At 32.8% G+C, this 23,264-nt stretch overlaps 2 protein-coding genes across 2 annotated transcripts in view; one reads left to right on the forward strand and one right to left on the reverse strand.

The window, feature by feature from the left end:
- Window positions 1-408: 408 nt before the first annotated feature.
- On the reverse strand, window positions 409-8,928 carry LOC125836547 (uncharacterized). The gene is made up of 9 exons (XM_049515723.1): window positions 8,825-8,928; window positions 4,909-8,054; window positions 4,708-4,788; window positions 3,860-4,012; window positions 3,254-3,417; window positions 2,996-3,143; window positions 2,561-2,683; window positions 1,583-1,670; window positions 409-872 (listed from the first exon to the last, which is right to left on the reverse strand). The coding sequence occupies exons 2-9, from the start codon at window positions 7,822-7,824 to the stop codon at window positions 670-672; spliced, it is 3,876 nt and encodes a 1,291-aa protein (XP_049371680.1). The 5' UTR covers window positions 7,825-8,054; window positions 8,825-8,928; the 3' UTR covers window positions 409-669.
- Window positions 8,929-19,101: 10,173 nt separating this feature from the next.
- Window positions 19,102-23,264, forward strand: part of LOC125836546 (protein CHROMATIN REMODELING 4-like) — a 36,483-nt gene continuing 32,320 nt past the window's right edge. Inside the window, 2 exon segments of the mRNA XM_049515722.1 lie at window positions 19,102-19,418; window positions 21,468-21,754. Of these exon segments, the coding sequence (XP_049371679.1) occupies window positions 21,536-21,754 (219 nt within the window). The 5' untranslated portion in view covers window positions 19,102-19,418; window positions 21,468-21,535.

A 23,264-nucleotide genomic window follows, 5' to 3' on the forward strand; every position in this document is an offset into this window, starting at 1 on the left:
CAAGAGTGGACCATGCCATATAATGGTCCTCCCTTTAACCTTTCCACTGCTCTTCTCTGAACTTCTTTGTTTCCTCCCTTCAACCAAAAAGTAAAGGGTGAACTAAAACTGAATCAAACCAATCATATATACTCCACTTTTAATATATTTTTCATATACAAAAAATGCATATTTTTATAGAATCTTTTCTAAATATTGTTTCCTTCATCTGAATATTAAGTGAGCATTCTAATGATATTAAAACTTTGATAAGTGATTGTCAAAAGAAAAAAAAAACATTTAGGCAATCATAAGAAAATTTTGTTCTGGGATAGAATGTTCTTAATTCCAACAGAGCAAAAACCCAAATAATTGGTGGGATTAAACGTCTTCGCTTTACTATACAAAAAATTGAAAAAGCTGAAACTCTTTTAATCTCAAGAACCAACATCAGTCTCTTTCGTAGGCCAAAGAGTTCCACTTTTAGATACAAATGATGATGCTTTACAAGTTGCAATATATCATGATTTTTTTTTATGCTTCTCTGGAATAATATATATATATACTCTGTCGATCATTAGTTTAACGACAATGTTATTTCACACCCTGAAGAAGGCAATTCTCCCCCACTAAATATGATACAGATATATTCATTATCCTTCTTGTAGAATATCGAGGCAGGAATGCAGATTACTTAGGCTGTTGGTTTTGAGGTGGATGAGCTTGTGGTCTTGTTGGGCATGCCGCAGACATAGCACGCAAACGTCTGGCAATTTCGGTGAAGCATGGCCGAACAGAAGGGTCTGGAGCCCAGCACTGTTCCATAAGAATTCTCCACTCAGGATCGCAGAAGCTCGGAACGGGTGGTCTCAAGGTGTTGTTGACTATACCACCTGCATATAACATGAGATATCAGGAGGCATGAGTTCCTGAACTCCAACTCTAGCTCTCATAATTCCTGGCTATGTTAATTAATAAATAAACGACGTGAAGGTTTTATGACAGTTGCTACGCATCCTAGTTCAGTATGGGAGGACCGATAGAATTACCCTGAGAAACACCTTTGGCATTCTATGGATGAGATGGGACTAAGGGAAGCAAAAAGTGTTCCATTACAGATTTTACTGTATGTTCAGCCACGCTCAACATTCCAAAAGGCTTTCAAAAAGATTGGTGGCACTCGAGAAGTAGAAACTAGAAGCAATTAAACTTGCTATGCTTCTATTTATCTTCATTAAATTGCTTTTCTAAGTGCCTTTCAGCTAGAGTATCGACATCTGACTCTTAAGTGCATCAACGTCATTCAACGTGTTGGTCCTTGAAGAGACTAAACCTCTCTTAATTAAATATAAAAACGACCATTCTGTCGTTTGGGGATGAATATTAAATATACCTGACTTTATGCATTACACTTTTATGCAGTTTTTTCTTCCAGTCAAAAAAATTGGTTATTGTTGCTTTTTGCTGTTAATTGAGCTCACACTCCTCACTCACTCGTTTAATTTTGAAAGCAGCTTTATTTCATGTCAAGAAGGCAATAAAAGAAGATGACAGTACTGAACAGCAAGAGACAAAGATAAAATGAGGATTGAGTAAGGCAAACCTATAATTGCTCCATAATGCATATTAGCATAGGGTTCCTCGCCAGTCAGAATTTCCCAGAGCACAATCCCAAAGGAAAAAACATCAACCTGCAAAGTTTCAATAATGTCACTCAGACAATGAAATACATATACATATGATATACCACCTAATAACCCTATTTCCTTTATGGGGAAAAAAAGAAAATTAAGGAACCCGCAAATATCAGAAAAACGACAAATATTGTTAACCAAGGAAAATAATTCATACTGGTTGATTTAAATTCTCAGATCTCTTGTACTGTAAGAGTGGGTAAAAGTCTCACAGTAGTTGGGGAATGGATGGGTGATCTCCTTATATGGACTTGGGCAATTCTCCCCTCATGAGCTAGTTTTTGGGGTTGTGTTAGGCCCAGGTGCCATAACTATACATGGTATCAGAGCTAGGTCCATCCCCGTTTGGGGTCCCGGACCACGCTCCAGTTGGGCTTGGGCGTGAAGGGGGTATTAGAGTGGGTAAAAGTCCCAAATTGGTTGGAAAATGGACTGGTGGTCTCCTTATGTGGCGTTTGGGCAATCCTCCCCTCATGAGCTAGCTTTTGGGGTTGAATTAGGCCTAGGTGTCATATCTTTACATGGATCTATGCATTAAAGTCCTTATCAACTTGATTGCCAAACAAAGATTACCAGTAAGGAAATTGGCGAGAGCATAGAAAAACAAAAGGAGAAGTTATCGACTGCAGATATTTAATAGACAGAAAATGACAGAGAACAGGCCATCCAAATGATTTCGAAGGTTTGGAAAACAGATAGAGAGAAGCATCAACGCACTTACTACCATCACAAATTAAAAGGGGACTAGCATGAAAATTTAATAATAGAAATTTGGGTTGATCAGCACGAAATATGCTCTCCCAATCCCCATGCCACAAAAAGAAACAAAAATGTATTCATATCAGATTTGGATATGTCAATGTAAAGATTAGAATCTGAAATCTTACCTTCTCAGAAACCTTATTACTGCTACCATTCAATAACTCGGGAGCCATCCATGGAAGGGTTCCCCTAACACCACCAGTGACCAACGTATTTCTCTTTATTTTTGAAAGTCCAAAATCACCAACCTACAATAAATTGACATGATCTTGTTTTTTAGTTTTGCTTGATCCTACACAACATTTTATTGTTCATTTCTTGATGAAATGAATTTTCTGTCAATAGAAACTTGTTACTCATGATCATGATGAGTGAATAACAAAGTAAGTTGCGAAGGAAAGTATTTGCAGTTCAAAGGCACTCTTAAGATCATTACATGAATTATCAATAAAAAGAAAGGTGCTCCTAGATATGCTAATATATCAGCTAGTGATTACAATCATCAGACCTTTTTTTCCTTCTAAAATATTAAATTAAAACCATTATATACTTGTACACACCTTACAGATGGGTCGAGAAGGATCTTTTAAGTTGACAAGCAAATTGTCACATTTCAAATCAAAATGTACAATATTCTTTGAATGCAGATATTCCATTCCAAATGCAGCATCCATTGCAATTATGAGCTTCTTGCGGCGATCTAGGTGTCTGGTAAGTCAGAATAGGCAGAAAGTAAGAAGTTTTGTCATAAGGAAACACCAAAGCAGAGCTAGATATAAATTGAAATAATATAAAGGTTGAAAGGTTTGAAATAACACCTATCCTTGCAAAGCAAAACATGTCTGAGAGACCCATTCACCATGAATTCTGTTAATGTTGCAAGAGTTCCCCCTGGCCCATCTTGCACTACACCATAAAATGCCACCACATTTGGATGATGAAGCTTTGAAAGAATTTCAGCTTCACGCCAAAACTCTAGAGTCTGGAAATAGTTCATTGATTCCATTACAAAAATGCTAGTATAAAAAAAACCTCAAAGCATGACAAATATATGAACTAATACACTTCTACAGGTTTAAATTTAATCAAAACAGAATTAGATTTCTGAACTACAATGAAATTTGCTCAACATCTACTTCTATACTACTATAAAATTGACTAAAATGGTCCAACATATATTTTGCAACAATGTGTAAGTTTGTAAACCTTAAGTTAGTTTGTACACGGTCTCACGGAACAGCAGAAACAGCAAGCAGAGCAACACAAAGATACAGCATGAAGAATAACAATGCAAGCGAAAACATGTTTATACAACTTTGGTCATACAAATTACAAAGTTGGAGTTCAAGCTGATGAGTCAGGAAAACAGGTGCTGATTGATTATATTGTGGCAGACATAATTACACGTATCCAAAGACGCTCACCAGTCTCTCCTGCTCTGATGAGCGGCCTGTGAAACAACTTTTCTTGATTCTCTTTATGGCAACATCAGTTCCTCTCCATTTTCCATGGTAAACAGTTCCAAATGTTCCAGAACCTAATTCCCTCAACTCCTCAAGATCTTCATTCTTGATAATCTGTGAGGGATAAAAAAAACAAGTTGAGTACAAAAACTGACTCAAATTACAGCTGCATGTACTTATTACAGCTTAACTAAAAGGGTAATCTAGTTGAACATGCAACTCACCAAACAGAAATCTGGAACAGTGAATTCAAAAATGTATTCCATTTCAACAATTCTTGATTGGTAAAAGTAAGAAAACAAAATCAAGATCTGCATCAAATGCATAAACTGAAGATGCCGAGCAAGTCATGCATATAAATGCAAAAAACCCTCATCTCTAATTAAAGCAACAAGTTACAAATAGTCTCTTCATTTCTGCATTAAATAATGCATAAGTTCAAGATACAAAGGAGCAAGCCATGTATATGAACCAAAACCCCCCTCCTCCCCAAGCAAAGCAATAATGTAGCAGATAGGACTCGAGAAGTGAAGATATGTTGAGCTCCCAACATAGTTCAACAAACCATCAATAACCACAAATTTCTAGCCTTCATGTCAAACTTATTGTCATATAAGGATTTTTAGGCAGAAAATCAGAACTTGAATTTATCCCATACTTTTGGCATGAAGAACTGTTATTGGCTGTGACCTATGCTACCTTTGGTTGCCTGCATCACTCATTCGCCTAAGACTCACCCATCAAAATAGTATACATACTTCAAGATATGCCAGATCTATGATACTTACGAGGGCTCAAGTCCACAATACCTGCAATGAGTTTGGATCAAAACCTCCCATAGAGAGATCGATGAGTGGAAAACCAGTATCCTGAACTTCTTGGTTCTCATCCTTCAAGTACAATGAAACGGTTTTTTAATCACATTTGTACGAGTTCAGAAAATAAGAGACAACAATATAACCTGAAGCATAATTACACTGCTAGAAGTCTCAACAATTCAAAAAGAATACCTGATAATCGGATTCGGGTATTTTTGAATGCATTGCACCGTCATACTGAATGCTTTGGATGCCTGTGGTTTGAGTAGGATTGTAGTCTGAAGGCACATTCATGGTGGATGGTCCAACATCATCGCGCGATGGATGTTGAATATCACCTTCAATATTCATTCGGGAGTCCATATGGTCTATCATAGCTCCACCGCCCTTAAAAGGAGGATAACCATAATCCATGGATGCTCCATCATCAACATTTGCACGAGAAGAAGAGAGACTCAGATGATCTTGGTCTATCAGAGACACGTCTTTTCTGACATAATCATCTCGGACAAACTTTTGAAAATAAGACCAGCGCTTTGGTTCATGGTTCTCCATATTTAAACTCAAACCAGTTCCATCAGCACGCAGTAGAGCTGGCACTGATGAATCACCCATTATTTTAGCTTTGGAAAAAATATCAGAGAGGAACTCTCGGGGATAGTGGTCATTAATGTCAATAAGAATGTCACCATGCTCAGGAGAGCCACTGGTAGCAGATGGCTTCCCTGTGGCTGCTGCTGCAATTTGAGGCTCTCTCTCAGCTAGAGGCTGTGTTTGCCCTATAGCTTTATTTTCCTCTGGTCTATTTGCAGCTGCATCACCCCAATGAAGCTCTGTTGGCTTGGAAGCAGATACGTCATGAACATTATTGCTAGTGATAGGATTACTAGGTCCAGATTTCACTTTATCGGCATAAGTTGCTGCTTTCAGTTCGGGCTTCTCAAGATTTGCTTCAGAAACATCTTGACCGACTTTTGAATGAACTCCCTTGGCATTGTCACCTAACTCTATAGACTGCTGATGTTCAACCTTTTTCTCTTCGGTAACAGGTTGATTAGCAGACAGATTCTTATCGGACTGTATAAATCTCCCAACATCATGTAATTTATCAACTGATTCCAGGATCTGCTGGCTGCCTTCAGAGTGTGCGTGGGTCATTATGAACTGTGCAGCAGAGGAATCATCAGATTTGGACAAGCGATTTAGGCCAGCCTGTTCCCTGGGCAAACGTTCAGAACAAAAAACTCGTGGAGGCATTGAAGGTGGCTCGTAGCTAAGGTCATATGGGCATACTTCAGAGTCACCATAGCCTGCGTTCAAAGTTCTACCAGATGCCGAAAAGTGGCTATCTTCACTATATCCATCGGGTTTTTCTTCTTGAACAGATCCAAGAGACACTGTGCCTTGCACTTGTTCCTGACTCTTCTCATTAATTTTAGATGGCACGACAGAATTTCCAGGAACTGCCGTAGCAGCAGAATTTGATGCTTCAACTCGGGAAACGTGACTTGGAGCAGAACTAACAAGTGAATTCAAGGAAACAGCTTTTTCAGTTTCCACCGACCGCATTTTCTCAGGTTCATTCAATTTCTGTGCAGAGTTTTCTCTTTTCATCTTTGCCTCCTTAAGCACTTCCTTTTCCAGAGATTGATCTTTAGCAAGTTCAACTTTCTTCTGGAAAGAGGTGTCTCTTTTCATTTTTACCACTTCAGCTGGTGCTTCTTGGCCGTTCATATGTGAACTTCTATATGGCTGTTCGTGAGTTGAACCTCCATCCCCATTCAGGTAACTGTGGCTAGAACTAACAACAAAGTTATCTCCAAGTTGTGAGGAGTTAGGTGGATGAGGATCATGCCCATACTGCAGCAAACCAGTGTTTTTGGCATCTAAATTTTGGAAGTTGTCAACAGGCATGGAAGGGGGTAAAGGTCTCCATTCAGCACCGCCATGATGAATAGTTTGACCATGGTACCCTTGTTGCTTGGAGTCAAAGGCATGTAATGAACTTGACTCCATCACATGAGCAGATTGACCAGTTAGAGGCACACCAGCCACTGGATGAGAAGCATCAGCAGCAACTCGACCATTCTCCTGACCAATTGTTAAACTAAGAAACTCATCGAGATTATTTCCTGAAGCACTTGCCAGAGCAATTGAGTTTCTTCTAGACCCGAAGTCCATGCCATTGACAGCAACAACATACTGCATCTCTAGATCTCCCTCAACATTCTCAACACCAGCTTGAGCATCATCCAAGTCACTGTTAGAGAAGAGAAAAATTCGCAGTTTGTGTGATCCATCACCTTCTTGAACATGACATTCCTCTATCATATTCTGCACATCCTCATCACAAGAAACTGACACCAATGCATCAAGATCCTCACCAGGAAGCTGATATTTTACTGTATGCACATTACTATATATTGTCAACATCTTCTGCATAAGCTCGTCATAAGAAATATCCTTACTGACCCGAGTGAGATGTGTATCACCTCCAACATATCTAAGTTTTCTATCACTTGGACGAGGCATAATTCTACCGCCAAAACTGCAGAGAAACCTCAACTTTCCTGATGTGCTAGATCTAGAAGATAAATGACTTTGATACCCACGGATGTTGTTATTTCTTGATGAGGTTCTGGCCACAGATTGTGCAACTTGGTGGCAGGATTTCTCATCATTTGCAGAAGTCCTAGATCTCTCATGATTTTGATCTCGACCTTTTCCCATTGAGGCAATCATGGAGATATCTGATCCGCTTTCAGAACCTGTATGAGATATTCCAAGTATGTCCTTCAGGTCCATATAAGAAGTTGCACCAGTAGCCCCACCAGATGCATGTGGAACGAGATGCTGCTTAGGGTTAACCCCCCGCATGAATTCCAAAGAAAACTCCTCACCAGTCTGAATAGAATAATTTACAGGCCTAGCTCCAACAGGTACAGTGGAATCAGGAGGTCTTATGTTAGTATTAATAGAACTGGATGGATCCTGGAAGAATCTCTGATTTGTAGAACCAATGACCTCATTTCTAGTCTCCACGGAGCCATAGCGGCCTTGTTCATAGTTCTGCTGTCCCATCATGCCTTTTCCAACATTTCTATCCATTAGACAATCCTCAACATTCACAGCCTAAAAGGACTGTTCCAAAGAGAAATGAGATATAACTAATTTCTTACTTATTCAGCCTTACTGAACTTTTTGCAAGTGTATCATGATCACATTTTAACAGCTGATCCTTGTAATGAAAGAAGGAAAAAACTGATTCCTTATTACACTACACTCACACAACTTCTACATGCATACCGTGATCTTGCAGTTGGGTAAAGAAACAGAAGCTGCAAACACAGAAAGCAATGCTTCATCAGAGAATGTTTAACAAGAAAGGTTAGAAAAGGCTTAACATGATCCATGTCCAAGGAAATGTAAAACCTAGTTAAGCAGTGATTTCAACAGTCCTAAGTGATCCACATTAATGGAATCATATTATGTTGGCCTGTGAAGATAACTTAGAAAAAATAATCACCAGCCGTCTTAAACAGAAACGCAACATCTATTCAATTAATCACCAATCATGATACAAATACAAAAATAACAACAACCACAAGATATTTCGAGTTGTCTTTATGAATCCTCACCAATTGTAACCCATCATCGGTACCATTCTAATTTCGAAGTTCAAAAATTTTGGATTCTCTAGCAGTAGAGGTTCACTACATTTTCTACTGATCTATAAATCATAATACAAATACTTCACATAATCCAAAAAGTTCAAATCTTTCACACTAGTAAATGTACAAAAACAGTTCTCCTGACTAATTTCATATTATGCCAAAAGATCTGAAATCATTCTTAGTACACATGAGCTAAGATCAAGTTCGAAGCTCAGGATCCAGCTAATAAAGCAACAACATCAATCAACAACCACAGAACGGAATTCAGAGAACCTAAATTTCCAGTACAATCAAACCAAATCCAGAACCAAAAACTACTCAATCAACGCTGAACATATCATGACTAAACCAAAAAAGGAACAATTCAGCTCCCAAACAACAAAGACAAAAAATCAATCATAAAAAAAAGCACATCTTTATAAGATTGTTCATACTTGTTATCTGAACATCGGTATCATCGAATGGTCACCGGAGAAGAACGGAGCGACGGCGGAGTACCGGCGGGGAAGTAGCGGAGATTTTGGGAGAGATTTTCTTCATCACTACCACTTGAGAGTCAATGGAGGGTTTGCAAAGATTGTGAATTGAAATGCCCTTTCGCTTCCTAATGCTGTCTTAAACGGTTGTACTTTGTAGCTTAACATGTTGTACCTTTTGGACATGTCTTATTCCCACCCAATGGTTTCTATTGGCTTGAGAAAGTTTTGCGAAGGGGTAATTTCGTCAATGGAAAAATATGAAGCATCACACGCGTCACGAATGCAACTACCGTTTATTACACGTTAAGTCCTTGTAATTCTATAAACCTTGCACTTTAGTCAGATTTTTTACTCAAAATTTGGAATGGTCCGTCTAAATTCTGTCACAAAAAGAAGAATACTTTTTGTTGTGGTAGTTGAACTCCAAACATAATTTCATTCGTTTGTCAAAGTTATATTTTATATTTTATTTATAACACAGAGAAGTATCGAAAACACCCTTAAATTTGGTACAAATTATTAGTTTCATCTCTGAATAATTGACAGTCTTAAAAACACTCATTTACTTGACTAACTGAAGTTAAATACACCCTCAATCTTGCAACATTAGTGAAATACACCCCTAAATTCTTGTCAAGTTTAGAGATGTTTTCAACACTTCTCTCGATTTTTTTATTAAGAACTTCATGTCCCTACAAGAATTTGAGACCACTTGTTATGCCATGTGGCATATCGAGAGTGTATCGGGGGTGACTTTAACTTCAGTTAGTCAAGTAGAGGGGTGTTTTTAAGACTATCAATAATTCAGGCACGAAACTAATAATTTGTGCCAAGTTTAGAGATGTTTTTAATTCTTCTCTCTATATAATATATAATAGGGAAAAGGGTCAAAAATGCCCTTAAACTATGTGAAAGGAACAAAAATGCCCTTCGTTTATAGTTTGGCTCAAAAATGCCCTTAGCGTTAATACTTTGGTTCAAAAATGCCCTTAAACTATGTGAAAGGAACAAAAATGCCATCCCTTTATAGTTTGGCTCAAAAATGCCCTTACCGTCAATACTTTGGTCCAGAAATGCCCCTATAGTTACAAAATGGGTCAAAAATGCCCTTTTCCGAATAAATATATATTTTTTCTTTTTAAACACATCTTCGTCCTAATTAAAATATTATTGAAGAACACTATTCTTGTTTTCTTTCTTCTAAAATCACTTTAACAAATAAAAAGGTAGGAAATATATTTTTTCTTCTTAATCTCATTTTATCAATTAAAATAGAATAACGTCATGTATCCTTTGGACATATAATATATGTCATATATAAGATTATAGTATATCCATCATTAATTTATATTTATATAACGATAAAAAATAAGAAATATTTTCATTTTTTATTTTTTTCTAAATTGAAGTAGGATAAACATTTGCTAATTTTAAAAAAAAACATTATTAGAAAAGAATGTGTTAAAAAAAATATTTATTTGAAAAATGAGCATTTTTTTACCCATTAAATAACAATAAGGGCAATTTTGGACCAAAATATTAACGGTAAGGGCATTTTTGGACCAAACTACAAACGGATGGCATTTTTGTTCCTTTCATATAGTTTAAGGGCATTTTTGAACCAAAATATTAACGCTAAGGGCATTTTTGAGCCAAATTATAAACGGAAGACATTTTTGTTCCTTTCACATAGTTTAAGGGCATTTTTTACCCTTTTCCCCATATAATATAACAAATCACTTGTATCACAATGAAGGTAGAGAAAGTAAACATGGCATTATGTGAATAAAAATAATAGCTACATGCTTATTTTATGTCGATGATATGATGGGCTACAAAATGAATATAGGGAAAATAAACATGAGCATTATGTAAGATAAAAACAGTAGCAAGAGGGAAAATAAGCATGAGTATCAGAATGAGTAGCATTCTGAAATATTTTGATGTTCCTTTTAGTTCAGATGACGTAGATCATTGGTGAAACTCATATTTTTATGATAAGGTTCATAATACACAATCATCATGTTTGTTGGTTCACTATTTTCATTTAAACTCCATTTTTTAGATCACATACCGTTTATAATTTAATTATGATTTTTTTGCAAAATACTTGTCATGAAAGAATACATAAACAAGAAGTGATCAATCTTTCTCCTCTCTAGTTTGCCAGAAAGGGCAATTTGCCTTCTGAAATTTTCATGGAGGGTTAGCCATAATATAAAGGGAAAAGGGTCTAAAATATATCCGAACTTTGACCGAAATTGCAATAACGATATCAAACTTTGGAAATTACCTTTTACCCCTACATTATTTAATAGTGTATTTTAAAGGTATATATATATCCACGTGGACATCATAAATATTGCATAATTATATATAATAATGTGTCCACGTGGGCACATATATACCTTTTAAATACACTATTAAATAGTGGAGGGGGCTGGATAAAAAGTCTTCCATAAAGTTTGGTATCGTAACAGCAATTTCGGTCAAAGTTGGAGTATTTTTCAGATCATTTTCCCTAATATAAATACATGTTTTAATTCAACAACGTTGTAAACACATTAAATTATTTCAATTAAAATCTACCATATCTTTTTTCGTACAATTCTGTATGCTTCAAAAAAATCTGAAATTTTCTCTTATGTATAAACTGCTCATTCTTAATAATGTTGAACACTTTTCATATCATCCAAGATGTCAGCTTATGAAAATTCAAGACTCTTGCATTGTAACAATTTGTTGCGCAATATCTTTTTGTTAAGTTCATCAAAATACGAGTGAATATTATTTCTCAATCATTACGAAAGCATTAAACAAGAAACAAAAACATGGCATAATAGCTAAACGAGTACAATATGAGCACGACAACAACAAAACTGTGAAGATTAATTGAGAAAATCAAGTAGTTTAAAGTAATTTGAAAAAATATATATTAAGAGCAAGAACTGTAATTGCGTAAAAAATAAAAAATAAATTAAAATCAAACGAGCACTCGAGTAAAAAATTCGAGAACAAATCATAAAGTTAACTTTAAAATAAAATAAAATCACAGTGTTGATTATGAGGTATTGAATGGAGTACATACAGTCAATATAAATTGATTAATATATATTATTTGCTCCTCGTATTATACGATGTAAAAGTCATAGTAATAAGATTAAATGATATTAAAAAATAATTTCACATTCAAATTTCGTATTCTACTAATCTGCCCGACTTATGAAAAATAGCTATTGTAATTTGATTATTCTACTTTAATTTCATACAATTTCAAATTTGCATAGGCCAAAGTTCAATCTTAAATTCAAATTTCACTCTATTTACACTGATTAAAAGTGAATACGTACGATATTAAATACATTTTTTAATATAAAAGACATCACTACAAATATAATTTTCTATTTTAGTTTTTTAAGAAATCATAAACTAAAATTATTAAATTGAAAACCAAACACTTGCAAATGGTACAAATTCTTAAATTAATTTATAGTATTTTTTGCTAAATAAATTGTTCACTACTTGATAACAATTCAATTACATACTAATTAACTTATAAACGAGTATACATTAAACATTTGTGTCAAACTTGATAGAAAAAATAAAATTTATCTATCTTTATAGGCACAATTAAAATATAATATTAATCAATATTTATGATAATGCACGTGTTTGATAATTTAAAAGTAAAATTATAGAATTTTCATAAGCATGTTAGGGAAAAGAATAATTGAATTCCATATAATTGTATTGATATTAACCTGTGATAAGCGTGGATATTTGTATTAACTCAAAGCATGTATATAATAGGGTATTATACTATTGCTCATAACATTTTAATTCAGACCTTCATTTCGAATTCATTTATCCTTACTTTTATGATGTTCAACTATTATTACTATTTTCGTGAAAAAAAATATTTTTACATATAATAGCTTAATTATCTATTGCATATGAGATATTGATGCTTTCGAACCTAGCCAGATTACTACAAATGCAAAATTACACTTGTTTAATAGTAATTTGTTCTTCCTCGTCTTCCGTCAAACTTTTGTGATACTCAAAGGGCTCAAAAGAGTTATATAGTTCTCAGCAGTACAATTTATCCTTGCATAATTTATCAAAACATATGTCACCATGTTTTTTTTTTTGAACTTATGACAGATTATCGAATTTCTTAGTTCCTTCAAATTAATACCTACCTGATATGAGAAATATGTTATACACTATGTGAAAGAATTTTTATTGCAGAAACATTTAAAAAGTAATATGCATTTCTTGTGTATATTGGATTAACTCCTTTATATTTTTTGTAGTAATCAATGTTCTGGTTATCAAGATCATCCATAGTGACACCTCTGATGCCTCGCAAGTTATCCATATTATTGAAGGAACCATTAATATTAAGTTTAAAGTGATGTGATCGCTGAATATGGATATTAATAAATATATACTATTAAAACGATAGTTTAATGAAAAGATAAATTTTATAGTGCAAGATATGACATGATTAGTGAAAATAAACTCAATAATATTGTTATGATTATTAAAGTTCATATTCAGCCAAATATGTCAGATAACAAATGAGATAAAAATTTCCCCAATAATTAGATAGGATAATGTAGATGGACTAGAATTTCAGAATCTATTTCGAATAATCAATGTGATAGGTAAAGTTGAATTCTCAAAGATAATTCCATAAGATCTGGTCAATGATAATATGTCTAGCAATTCTATATTGTCTAGTGGTTCTATATTCAACTTGTACACTTGATATGGATTTTTGGAAAGAACAAAAAACATCAAGTATAATTAACTCTTTCAAAAAGAATAAAATTATAATATAATTAGATTTGGTTAATTTTATAACACATTTTCGATATATCTAAAAATAATTTTTAAAAGGTAACAAAAAGGTAAATTAAATAGTTCACTCATTTTATAATACATGAAAAAAAAAATTCTTAATAAGTAGCAAAAAAATTAAATAATTTCAAGAGGTAAATTAAATAAATTTTTTGTTTTATTATTTATTGATGTCAAATTTATATATTGACCTGTAAATCATCAAGACAAAGAAGTCAACGACATCATAAAAGATGATAAATGAAAAAAAAAAAACTATGTTAGTTCAAATTTTTTAAGCTCAATTAAAATTATAAGTTTTAATCTAACTCAAATTTATTCCCGTTTAAAAAAAGAGTTCTCTTTATTTGTCAAAGTAACATGTAAAATAGGACCACATTTACTATGTGCATATAAGGAAAAATAAAGTTTAAAAAATTGTATATTGTGCTTTCATACACTAATTAGTATACATTTTTTACTTTATATCTAAATGAATTTTTTTCCCGATCATTTCTCTTTTCCTATTAGTGAATTCAAAGTAAACATATGAAGTGTTGATACAAATAAACAGTTATGTACATATTTTCTTTAATCAATGGTGAAAAAATTTATTTTATTAATCATAGTATACTTAAATCAACATATACATTCAATCAACAACGCTATAAATAGTTAATAAATTTTGATACTTGTTGTTTGAGTTTCAAAATTTCAAATAAAAATCGTAATATTTGAATTAAATTTAATTGTATATTCATTAAAATAATAATTAGTTTTAGTTGCCCAACTAATACATAAGATCGTGCTCATTTTTATTATGTGGATATTCAAATATAAATACTTGTTTACGATATGTAACACGTAGTTGACTCTCTTACAAATAACAATTATCATTCACATACATGTAAATAAATCTGAGTAACTTTTAACATATTTATATTTACTATATATATAAAGTTTTTGAAAAAAATCTTTAAAAAACTAACAAAGAAGATCAAACAATTTTAGAGTTAAACTAAAGGGATAAGGGTTTGAAAAATACCTCAATTTTGGTTGGATTTGCTATTGCGATACTAAACTTTCATGAGGACCTATTACTTCCCTAGACTATTTAATACTGTATTTTAAACATATATATTTGCCCACGTGGACATAAAAAATAATGCAAAATTATAAATAGTAATGTGTCCACGTGGGCACATATATACCTTTAAAATACACTACTAGATAGTTCAGGGGGTAAGAAATACGGTATTAAATAGTCTAGGGAGGTAATAGGTCCTTATGAAAGTTTAGTATCGCAACAACAAATCCGACCAAAGTTGGGATATTTTTGCAGACCCTTATCCCTAAACTAAATAATTCACTAATTTGTTATTTAATGCTATCAAATCGTTAGTTATTCAACACATACAATAAAACCTCTATAAACTAATATAGGTAGAATCATGAAATTTTATTATTTTATAGAGATATTATTTAATCGATAAATTAATATTTATTAATGTAAAGAATGATTTGAGATTTAATGAAGATTTGAGATTTAATGAAGGTTAATTTTGATTATATCAAAATCATTATATCTTACTAATTTATGTATCATATTTATTGATTTTCACATTAAAAAAATTATATATAAAGTACAACGAATACATCAAAATCATTGTATCTTAATTACTAATTTATGTATCATATTTATTGAATTGTCACTATCGTGCAAACAAAAGAGCATGGATGACAAGTGTGCTTTTTGATGAATATATTTGTTGGTTTGACCACAAAATGCATGGTAGATGAGTTTTGCTTATAGTAGATAATTGTCCAGCTTATAATAGAAACATTGAAGGACTACAAAATGTTGAATTGTTTTTCTTGCCACCCAACATGACATCCAAAATTGAACCTTGTGATGTTGTGATAATAAGAGCTTTCAAGATGTATTATCGTAACAAATTTTATCGTAGGATATTAGAAGGCTATGAAGTGGGACAAACTGATCCAGTAAAGATTAATGTTTTGGATGCTATCAATTTTGCAATCCCTGCTTGGACAACAAATGTTTAGCAAGAGACAATAGCAAATTGTTTTCGACACTGTAAAATTCGTTTGGGGGATGTAATCTCAGAGAATTTGAATGAACCCACTTGTGAAAACATCATTCATGAACTTGTGGTCATGATTAATGATCTCGCTTATCACAATAAAATGGATGTCAATAACATGTTGGATTATCCGAGTAAAAGTGATACATGTTGAGAGGTCTAGAGCTTAAAATAAATTGTGGATACCATCGAAAAAAACAATGTTGATGATGAAGTTGAAGATGATACTATACCTTTGGAACCAGTTACGCGTAAGGAAGCACTTATCACATCTAAAACTCTTCACAATTTAATGATGCAGTTTGAAAATACAACACCAGAGCTCTTGGATGCAATAAGAAAAGTTAGAAATGAGCTTCAACAAGATTTAAATTATTATTTTTTTAAAAAAACAGAACACAATAGAATCAAATTTCAGTAAATTGTCTTAGATATACTTGTACTTTTAAAGAATTATTAATTTATGATATTAATGGGACCATATATTTATATAGGGGTCTTCTGAAAATATATTATCTTATTATCTTATCGAAATTGGTGATTTTTTCCATTGGCCCAAGTCGGGACCGGAGGAAAATATTACTTTAGAGAGATTATTAATTTACCGAGTATTAATTTATAGAGGTTTTACTGTAATTTACTTTACACTAGTTATTTGCAATTAGATATTTATTTTTTATTAATCACGTTATAAATTTGACTAATTTGTAGTGTATTTGCTATGCAACTAAAAACATTTTCTTTAAAAAAGGTGAAAAAGAAGATCGATACTTTTGAGCATTATTAAATCAAACAAATCACAAATTTGTTAGCTAATGATATCAAATTATTATTTATTCAAAGCTTAATTAATTTTGCATTAGTTATTTTCAGTTAAATATTTTATTAATCATATTATACTTAAAATCAACTTATATTTCCACTCCTAAATCAACAAAAATGTGAGTAGTTAATGATATCACAAAAGACAATAACGAAAATACATGTTGTTTGGGTTTTTGAACTTCAAATAAACATTATATAAGATTTGAACAAGTTTTATTAATTTTTTTTTTTAATTTATCGAATAATGTTCAAAGACATTACATTTACTTTGTACATATCCAAATATAAAAAAGCTCTTTAGATATGTAATGTATAATTGACTCATTTCAAATAAGACTAAATATTTAATATACTTGTAAATAAATTTGATTTCAATTGAAAACATTTATTATTATTTGCCAAAATATATTCAAGTAAATGCCCATATTACTAAAATACAAACTCAATTTAAGATATGTAACGTATAGTTGACTCATTTTAAAAAGGAAAAAAATATTTAATATACATATAAATAAATTAAATTTAAAAATAATTATTTTTATTTGCCAAAAAATATTCAAGGACATGACCACATTTACTATGTGCATATCAAAATATAAAAAAAAATTCTTTAAATATGTTATGTATAATTGACTCATTTCAAATAAGAACAAAGTCAACAAACATTTAATATACATGTAAATAAATTTGATTTCCGTCGAAAACACTTAATATTATTTGCCAAAATATGTTCAAGAATATGACCACATTTCTAAGCGCAAATCCAAATACAAAACCCATTTAAGATATGTAACGTATATTTGACTGATTTTTTCAAAAATAAACATTTAATATACAAGTAAATAAATCATATTCAAGTCAAAACACAATTATTATTATTATTTGCCAAAATAATATTCAAGGACATGACCATATTTATTATGTGCATATCAAAATATAACTAATTTTTCAAGAACAATCAAATTTTCTTGTTTAGTTGATGCTTTAAAGTACATTTACTACCTTATGGTCTTGTTATATTTAATATCAACAGAAAACTTCATTAATATCTAATTACTACTACTAATACAGTGTATACATTGTTTAAGACTAATGAGATTGATAATTATTTTACTTATGTTAATGAATGATGATTTATGCATGATATAAATAAATTATTACAGTGAAAACTATAAATGTAATAGTATAAACATCTTTAATTAGGATATTAACAATTGCAAGAACTTTTACTTGAAAATTAAAAAAATATTTTTTATTTTTTAATAATCCAATAACCCAAAATTGCAGAAGCAAGAAAAATGTGCAGTCACTTTCAAACAAGTATATTTTCTATAAATAACACCATCATAGATTTACAAAAGGATCTATCTACATTGCTCCTCCAACTCCGTAATGATATGTTAGGTAACTTTCAATATATGAAAAAAGGTACTACTACAAATATCATATATAAATAAGGACATATTCTCGAAGGCGGAATACATAAACAAACTCTTAAATTTATTAATAAAATTTATTTAAATATTTAAACTTAGGATATGTTGATCGAGTACTTGAATATGTAATAAGGTGTCTGTGTTAGATACTTTCAGTTTAAATTTTTGAAAAGTTACATAATTAAATTATAAATATGTTATATTTTTAATTATACGTATCAATCTCAATAAATCGCAAAATCTTGGGTGTGTTTCAATTATAAAATGAACGTATGTAATTAAAGGATATGACAACATGATAAACATTTGAAAACACTGATATAATTTTTTTCTAAAATTTGAATTGAAAGTATTCACTTTATTATATATTTACTTGCTACATCAAAACATATATTGTATTTGAAAATCTAATAAATTTATTGACAAATTTAAAAGGCCATTGATATATTTCTCTAATTTTTAATTAGATTAGATTATTCCTAAAATAACAATAATAATATTTTCTCTATTTTAATTTATTCGTCTTATATTTTATTCGACATACCTAAAGTCACAAGACTAAAAATGTATTATAATATTATAAAATTTAAATATTTTTCTTAAATTTCATGTCTAGTCGTGGAAAATAAAAGTTTTCATCAAATGCCTTAGAGAACACTTGATGGGGACTATAATGAAAAAAATATAGAGAGAGAAGAAAAAGGAAGTAAGTTTGAAGTATCTGAAGAAAAATATAATATTATTTATTTAGAATTAAAAAATTTGTAGAGAGAGAAATGACAGAAACATATATAAACATGAGATTACAAGAATGGTTCAACAGATTCTGTTTAATCTCTCTTCTCAGTCTCCTATTCTTCTCATTCAAGAATCAAAGAGAAGTGTGATGAAAAGTGTGAAGAGAGAGAATGGGACAACCATTCAGACCTCCACGTGTCATCATCTCAGTGGCAATGTCCTTTGGCTCGCTTCCCACAAACCTACCCCACCCCCCCTAAGAAACAGACCCCCCTAACCCCCCTCCCCCCTCCTTTGGCCTGCCATGTCAGTGTTTGGTGTTTGTGTTGAGCTGTGTGTGTTGTGATGTGTAACCCCCAAAGTCCTATAACCCCGGTGAATCCGTATTTGGATGCACTCTCTCTCTCTCTCTAAAACCTTTTCTCTCTATTTATATCTTTTGTCTGCCTTCTACCGCTTGCTTTCTCTCTCTCTCTCTCTTTCTTGTATACCTCATACCCTAAATTGGGTTACTCCCCTTTTACCCTTTTCTTACTTTGTTGTTCTTGATTCAGCTGAGATATATATAAAGATTGGATTTTTATCTGTTTTGATCTGCAGGTATGTGTTAATCTTTATCTGGGTTGGTGTCATTTTGAAAAAAGAATGGGACTTGCTAAGTTTTTTCTGTTAAATTTTTAATTTGAGCTGATTCTTGTGTGTTTTGTTGTTTAGTTTGATGTGGGTGTTGCTTGATTGGTGGTAATGTTGTGTGTTTTAGCTTGATTTTGTTGTAAAGGTTTGATCTTTAGGTGATTTGAATTGTGTGTTGGCGGTGCTAATTGAAATGGTAGAGGGGTTTTGAAAGGGTTATGATCATTGATGGTTTAATTCAGCTGTGCATGCATGTGATGGTTTTGTTTTCTGTATAACACATGCTTGTTCTGCTGGATTGATAAAGAGGAAAAATGTGGCTTGGATTATTTGAATGGCTTCAGTATTCATCAAAATTATTTGAATGGCTTTAGTAAGTCTCTACTGACCTGAGCATTTGCGTTGCTAGTTGCTACTTGATTCTAAGGTCTGTTGAAATAGAAATTAACGATTCTTTAATTGTGATTGTTGCTGTTTTCCTTATCTGGTTGAATTTTAGTTTAGGTTTTAGCGATTCTTTAATTGTGATTGTTGCTGTTTTCCTTATCTGGTTGAATCTTAATTTAGGTTTTAGCGATTCTTTAATTGCAGTTGTGCTGTTTTCCCTATCTGGTTGAATTTTAGCTCAGGTTTTAGTGCCTTATAAATTTCTAAATGAAACACATACATCTATGTTGGAAATGAAATGCAACTGTGCTATTTTCCTTATCTGGTTTGAATTTTAACTCGGATTTTAGTGCCATATAAATTTCTAAATGAAATGCCTACATCTATGTTGGAAGTGAAGAACATGGTATAATTTCCCCTAACCTGCCTTACTATGGCGTAATCCTGTTAATTAGATTCTGTTTGAGGGCTTGGTTATAAATCATCTCCCATATATATATGTGAAATAGATTGTTGTGTTGTTGTGGAAGTTGGTGCTTTAAATCATAAGTGTGAAACAGATTGTTGTGGAAGTTGGTGTTTTCCAAGTAATAGTGATGTACTTGCATTTCTGATAATCTAAACTGTCCTTTAATTAATTAAGTTCGGTTTCTTTATATACCTTCAATCTTGATTCATGAACCGTGTTGAACCTACGAAGTTATACTTTCATATTCCACTAGCTGCATCTTCAATTTATGATTTCAGCTACTTGTCTCGTTTTATCCTAGTTTGGAAAATTTCTGGAAGTGATGCTTACCTTTTTTGTTAAATTAGTCAAGTAGTGTATTCATGTCTGTTTATTTGGATGCATATTTTTTTTGCTAAACCAATCCTACTATATTAAAAGTATACCTCGTTGCTACTTAGTCCTAGTGTTCATTTTTAGATTAGCCAATTATCTTCCTTTGGCTGATGCTAACTTCGTTTTAAGGTTTATTTGTAGTGTTTCTCTAGAAATTATTAGGTCAATGTTGGTCTCTGTAGGGTCAATTCATGTTTAGTGTTCCCAATGTTATTATTTCTTGTGTTCTTTTCCACCATTTAATTTTGAGGTAGCTTTCATCTTTCTTACACATTAATTATGATGAGTTTCATGGATCTAGTTTCAACATTCTACTTTGCATCCTCAATTACATGTTCGATTACGCAACACTAGGTATTCACAAGCTAGTATCATGTTCATAAAAAAAATGATCATCTACAACGAAAACAATGTTTGATACTCGTTCAGTGAATGAAGATTTAATCAGCTAACTAAGTTGTCATCTATGTGAATGCATTAGAAATCTCCAGCACACTATGATGTGTTCATCCTAAGAAAGTGGCTTTTCCATTTGTTTTATAGTTAAGAGCGTCAAAGATGCCTCTAAAAAAAACGAAGGGAAAAAGTAGAAGCGAGATCGAAGGTTAGGGAGCTATGTTGTAATGTAGATTAAAATTTTAAGTTTTTTCCTATTTGAATAGCCTACTATGTTTTCTGTCCATGCAGTATGCTCAAATCTTCTTTCTTTACCTTTATTTCCGGAAGGTGTTCTAGTTTTTCCCTTCAGGTTCATGTCTAATGCTCTTAGAAACAAACTTTTGCAGGCATATGTGATCAGTTTGATGCCTGAGAGTCCTGATTTTCTGGCTTGAGATGTACAATCCTGTATGCAATGATGAAAGAAAACGGTTCACCGTCCAGTAAAATGCTTAACAGAAACTGGGTCTTAAAACGCAAGCGTCGAAAACTTCCATCTGGTCCTGATGTGTCAAATGGCAAAGAAAAGGCTTCAAAACCCTTGGATTTACCCTCGAGTGACTCACCCAAATGTCGAGTGAAAAATGAAATCACTTCAAGTCGTTCTTCTAGCAAGAAGAAAGGAAATGATGGGGTTAGTATATTCATTATGTTTTTCTTTATTTCTTTTCCAATTTATGGCAGTAAAACTACATGGTAAACAAGACTTGAACTGTAGTTTAGGAGGAAGATTTCCCTTACTTCTTGATCAAGAGACCAACATGCATCTTTAGTTTGGTATTCTTAAAGTTTTGGTTGTCCTTGCTTTTCTCTTTTTGGTTAATTCTTTATGAGTACGTTACCTCTAAGCTCTAGCTGTTAGGTTTGCTATCAACTTGCCAGAATTGTCTGACCAAAAAAGCTATTTGAGATTTATTGCCTTGCTGTGTGATTTACGTATTTTCCACGACCTTTATCGCTTCTATACATTTGCCTTTTCAAAATGCTTCTGACTCTTGTTTCCATCTGCTTTCATCCAGTACTATTATGAATGTGTTGTTTGTGATCTTGGTGGAAATTTGCTTTGCTGGTGAAAGCTGTCCGCGTACATACCATATTCAGTGTCTGGATCCTCTCTTAAGGTATACTGATAGTTGCTTTATTTAAAACCGGATTGACGATTTTCATTTAAACCTTTCATGTTGTAGTTTGGGTTTCCCTTTCCAATTTATCCTATCCAGTTTACTTTTGTTACTGACATTTTTTTTTCCTATATAGCGTATACCAACTGGAAAGTGGGAATGTCCAACATGTTATCAGAAGAACGATACACACGAGTCTGTTAATCCTCTAGATATGGTCTCGAAACGGGCAAGGACAAAAGTTACAGGTGGAAAAGCAAAGAATGAAAATAAGCCATCGGGAATCTCCAAGGTATCCCTGATTTTTGAAAGCTCCATTCCTGGTAAGAAAGATCTCGGGAAAAGAAAGAACTCCTTTATCACACCTCAGTCAAATGGAGAAGCTGGGTAATTTCTCCAATGATGTTCCTTGTGACATTGAACCAAGTGACCATTCCCGGGATGGTGCTGCGGATGGTAGTTCATTGCACATAGGTGTTGATAATGAAAAGGAGGTGCCTCCAGCAGATACTCCAGTGGAGAAGGAAGTGCCTCTTCAGATACTCCAGTGGAGAAGGAAGTGCCTCCTTCAGATACTCCAGCTGAGAAGGGGGTGCCTTCTGCAGATACTCCATTGGAGAAGCCGAGCTCTTCAATGAATGATGCAACACCCTTTTTGAATATGACAGATTCAAAGACAAATGACAAAGCCTCAGAAAAGAAGCCTGACTTGCCTTCTAGTGATAGATCTCCAGTTGGTGAACCTGTAGCTGTTTCGGAGGCCGCTTCTAGGAAAGACAGGAAAAGGAAGCCTAATTTTTACAACATTGACAGTCAGAACAAATCTAGGACTGACAAGGGAAAGCGAGTTGCTGATAATACTAAAAGTCTGGTTCAAAGCCAAGCAAATTGCAAAAAAAAGCGTAAGCGTGTAATCATCAGCCTTCAGTGTCTGCGTCAAATAGGGATGGGAGAGATACTGTTGAAACCCAACTTAAAGATGAGGTATAATCCCTATGTTTTGTATTCTTTCTCAAATATGTA

Source organism: Solanum verrucosum, unplaced genomic scaffold (assembly GCF_900185275.1).
Source record: "Solanum verrucosum unplaced genomic scaffold, falcon-dt-bn FXZP01000278.1, whole genome shotgun sequence".
Classification (NCBI taxonomy): domain Eukaryota; kingdom Viridiplantae; phylum Streptophyta; class Magnoliopsida; order Solanales; family Solanaceae; genus Solanum; species Solanum verrucosum.

Coding starts and splice junctions, on each gene's coding strand:
- LOC125836547 (XM_049515723.1), bottom strand. CDS start 7,824: ATGGATAGAAATGTTGGAAAAGGCATGATGGGACAGCAGAACTATGAA. Junction 2,684..2,995: donor CTTCTCGACCCATCTGTAAG/GTGTGTACAAGT, acceptor AATTTATTGTAG/GTTGGTGATTTTGGACTTTC. Junction 1,671..2,560: donor GTAATAAGGTTTCTGAGAAG/GTAAGATTTCAG, acceptor GAAACTTTGCAG/GTTGATGTTTTTTCCTTTGG.